Consider the following 3,117-nt stretch of genomic DNA (forward strand, 5'->3'; position numbering starts at 1 on the left):
GGGTGTTTTGTTAATACCTCAAACGATATCGAACGAAACTCATTTTTTACAGAGACCTTAAACGATATATTTTGAACAAAATGAGCGGCTCCGATCATCTTTGTGCGACCCGAAGCAGGAGAAAAAGACTGCTGTGCACAGCTTACTGTGCAGTGCACGAATCATTTCTGTACAATAAAACTACTACTAGCCCACGTAGATATTTTCTTTGATTACTGCAATGATTGAAGCCCATGAAATGATTGATCCACCCAACCCTCATAGAAGAATCCTACTATAAATTACACAAAAAAACAATTGAGAAATTTCCACGACAAAGAAGAAACCGCAAATTCAACAAGAGCAATCATTACTTCAAAACACAACTCCAAACACAATCGCATCAAAGCCGTTGAATACACGTTTTGCATGCATTGGACAACTCTGAACTCAATTTTGTCCAGAGTCATCCCTGGAAGTTGTGTCCCTATTACTTTCTGATTCAACAATGATACGGAAACCCTAGAAGCATAATCATTGGAAATTTGAAGAACATCAAGTAAAAAGTACACATGAGCCATTAATATTGACGACTGGTCTTTGAGGAGTTCTTGAAGCTAATTTCTTTCTTCACAAGACCTCCCAAAATCCCAAAAGTAACCGAAAGACAACTATTTTTATCCTGGTAGTGAGAGACAAAGAGCAGAGACAAATTGAGTTGGTCATCTCGATCTAGAAATCCCTACACAAACTTTTTGGCCCAAATCCTCTTCTTCACCACAAAATAACTCCCCATACCGTGTCACATTTCATCTACTCATCATCATCGTCGTCATCCTCCTCCTCCTCCTTAAGAAAAAGAAAACAAACAAAATTCGATTAGCAACCTCTTACCCACCACTTCAATTGTTAAAACAAAAATCAACTGAAAACCCCAATGAAGATTTCGTTGTACTAAAATCAGAGTAGCTACTATTGGCTATACCTCTCCATCTTCTTCCTCATCTACCTCAGACTTCGACTTGTCAGACTCCTCGTCATCGGCCGGTCCCTCAGCCTATCGTTGCATTCAGCAAGTCAAAAAAACGGATTTTCCCAAATTAATAGCTAGATCAAGGCAAATGAACTAAACCCATAAAAATACCGAAGAGAAACCATCAGCTGGAAAATAAAGTGCGAAAAGATCTATACCAATTTCTTATTGTAAGCCTCAATGTTCTTGTTGTATTCGGTTTTCCTCTTCTCGGCCTTTGCAACGAAGGGTGCTTTCTCCTAATTTTAACAACATATAATCTATCAATCAAAAACAATTCTAGTCTAGGAGGTAAAATAGCTCAATTTTCCGTATTTCCAATCGAATCACTCACAGCAGTTGACATTGATTTCCACTTGTCTCCACCGGCTTTTCCAACCTGAATCAGGCGTTGAGTACAGGATTATTTCACAGTGGATACAAGCAAGATTACAGCTATGTCAATATCGCAGTCTCATCGGCCTACTGGATTCGTCGAAAACACTTACAGTGGCAACCGATTTGTTGTTGGGATGCTTTTCCTTGAACGTCTTCCTGAACTCCTCCCTGATATGCGAAATACAAACTTCTATAATACGTGCTAAATTAACGAACAATATTATCCACTGTTAAAAGCTTGTTACAGTATATTATATGCAAACGAAAATTGAACATCTTTTTACAGCTAGTTGAGCCAGCTTCAACGAATTACTACTCAGCCTGTTCGATCTACATATATCTATGAAAATTCAAGCCACTCGACATCGGCTCAATCAAAGATCATTTCGGATAAGCTTGTCTCACTAAACAAATAAACAAGCCAGCTAAGTTCGAACATACTCTGAAGTTGGTTAAATTTTCAAACCGAACTACGATAACTAATTTAACTGCTTGGCTCGTTTATCACCTACACACATACTTGTACTTATCACTATATGTATAACCGATATGTATAGAGAGAGAGAGAGAGAGAGAGAGAGAGAGATGTACATGAAAACGAAGAAGGCACTGGCAGGCCTCTTAGGCTTGTTAGGATCCTTCGTAGCCTTCGCCTTCTTCGCCGCCGGCTTCTTCCCGGGCTTCGCCGCGGGGGCGCTCTTCTTCACTGCGAGCCTGTTCATTAAACAAATCACGATTTTAACAATCGATCTCAATAGTCGATTCAAAAACCGAGCAAAACAGATCCCAAAAAAAAAAACAGCTTACTTGCTATCAGCTTTCTTGGGCTCCGCTTTCGATCTACCTCCCTTCATCTCTAAAACCTGCAGAAAACGATCAGAACCGGTGAGAATCGTTCGGAATCGATGCGAATCGGGCCGAGTCACCGCCAGCGAGTCAACGAGTTACCTCTAGATACGGATGCGCGGTCTAGAGAGAGAGAGAGCGTATACAGTAGAGAGAGAGAGAGAGAGAGGGAGGGGTTTGCGTTGTGAGATGTGAAGGGAAAGGGCGAGAGAGAGAGAGGGATAAGAAGGAAAGGGAAATTAAAATGGGAATAACGAGTGAATTGAAGTCCGGAGGTTTGGGCGGGATTTTGAAAAATCTTTTCGCCACGTCAGCGATCCGTGTGCTTTCGCCCCATTGGTCGACTGTCCCTCTCTGGAGCTGTCTTCTGCTTTCGGTGAGTTTGGGTTCTCTCTCTTGGTTTGTGCTTTCACTTGTGCTTTCTTCTTTCTTTCGTTTGGAGGGTCAAGAGTACTGACGCGTTCGCAGTTTGGTTGATTGTTGACCCACACGTGTGATTCGGGGAAACTGCGGTAATTGACAAAAATGGCCTTTAGTGATCGCAGTAGTTCGTAGTTTCCATACTTGAAGATTCAAAGCTTCCTTAGCCTTCCCTCAAAAGGGAAATAAGTACTTATTTTTCGAATTACTATTAAAAAAGATGTATTATCATGAGAGAATGATTCGTTTTGTAAAATAAAAAATAAATACTTGAAATATAAGAATCCTTGTGGAACGGAATCGCTCGTCACATAATTTTTCAAAAGGCATCCTTCTCGCACTCAATCATCGTTCTGGGTTCGCATCTTCGCACTCACAAATTCTAATTATTTGATGGATTTTTAAAAGGCATTTTCACACTTTTGTTGGTGCACTCACATTCTCATGTGACTTTAGGTTAA

At 40.6% G+C, this 3,117-nt stretch overlaps 1 protein-coding gene across 2 annotated transcripts; it reads right to left on the minus strand.

The window, feature by feature from the left end:
- Positions 1 to 488: 488 nt before the first annotated feature.
- LOC131303543 (HMG1/2-like protein) lies at positions 489 to 2,495 on the minus strand. Of its 2 annotated transcripts, none has more exons than XM_058330443.1 (8): positions 2,339 to 2,495; positions 2,198 to 2,253; positions 1,982 to 2,104; positions 1,501 to 1,558; positions 1,347 to 1,391; positions 1,171 to 1,251; positions 965 to 1,036; positions 489 to 825 (listed from the first exon to the last, which is right to left on the minus strand). In XM_058330443.1, exons 2-8 carry the CDS (start codon positions 2,242 to 2,244, stop codon positions 793 to 795), a joined length of 459 nt encoding a protein of 152 aa, XP_058186426.1. In that variant the 5' UTR covers positions 2,245 to 2,253; positions 2,339 to 2,495; the 3' UTR covers positions 489 to 792. The 2 variants fall into 2 exon arrangements, with proteins under 2 accessions (XP_058186426.1, XP_058186425.1); XM_058330442.1 differs by having other exon boundaries at positions 489 to 828.
- Between the last annotated feature and the right edge of the window lie 622 nt (positions 2,496 to 3,117).

Source organism: Rhododendron vialii, chromosome 10a, assembly GCF_030253575.1.
Source record: "Rhododendron vialii isolate Sample 1 chromosome 10a, ASM3025357v1".
NCBI classification, from domain to species: Eukaryota; Viridiplantae; Streptophyta; class Magnoliopsida; order Ericales; family Ericaceae; genus Rhododendron; species Rhododendron vialii.

What these genes read in the sequence shown, in the direction of transcription:
- LOC131303543 (XM_058330442.1), bottom strand. Translation starts at nt 2,244, where the DNA reads ATGAAGGGAGGTAGATCGAAAGCGGAGCCCAAGAAAGCTGATAGCAA. An exon ending in ACAACAAATCGGTTGCCACT is followed by an intron (nt 1,392 to 1,500) that starts GTAAGTGTTTTC and finishes CGCCTGATTCAG; the next exon opens with GTTGGAAAAGCCGGTGGAGA. An exon ending in GGAAATCAATGTCAACTGCT is followed by an intron (nt 1,252 to 1,346) that starts GTGAGTGATTCG and finishes TGTTAAAATTAG; the next exon opens with GAGAAAGCACCCTTCGTTGC.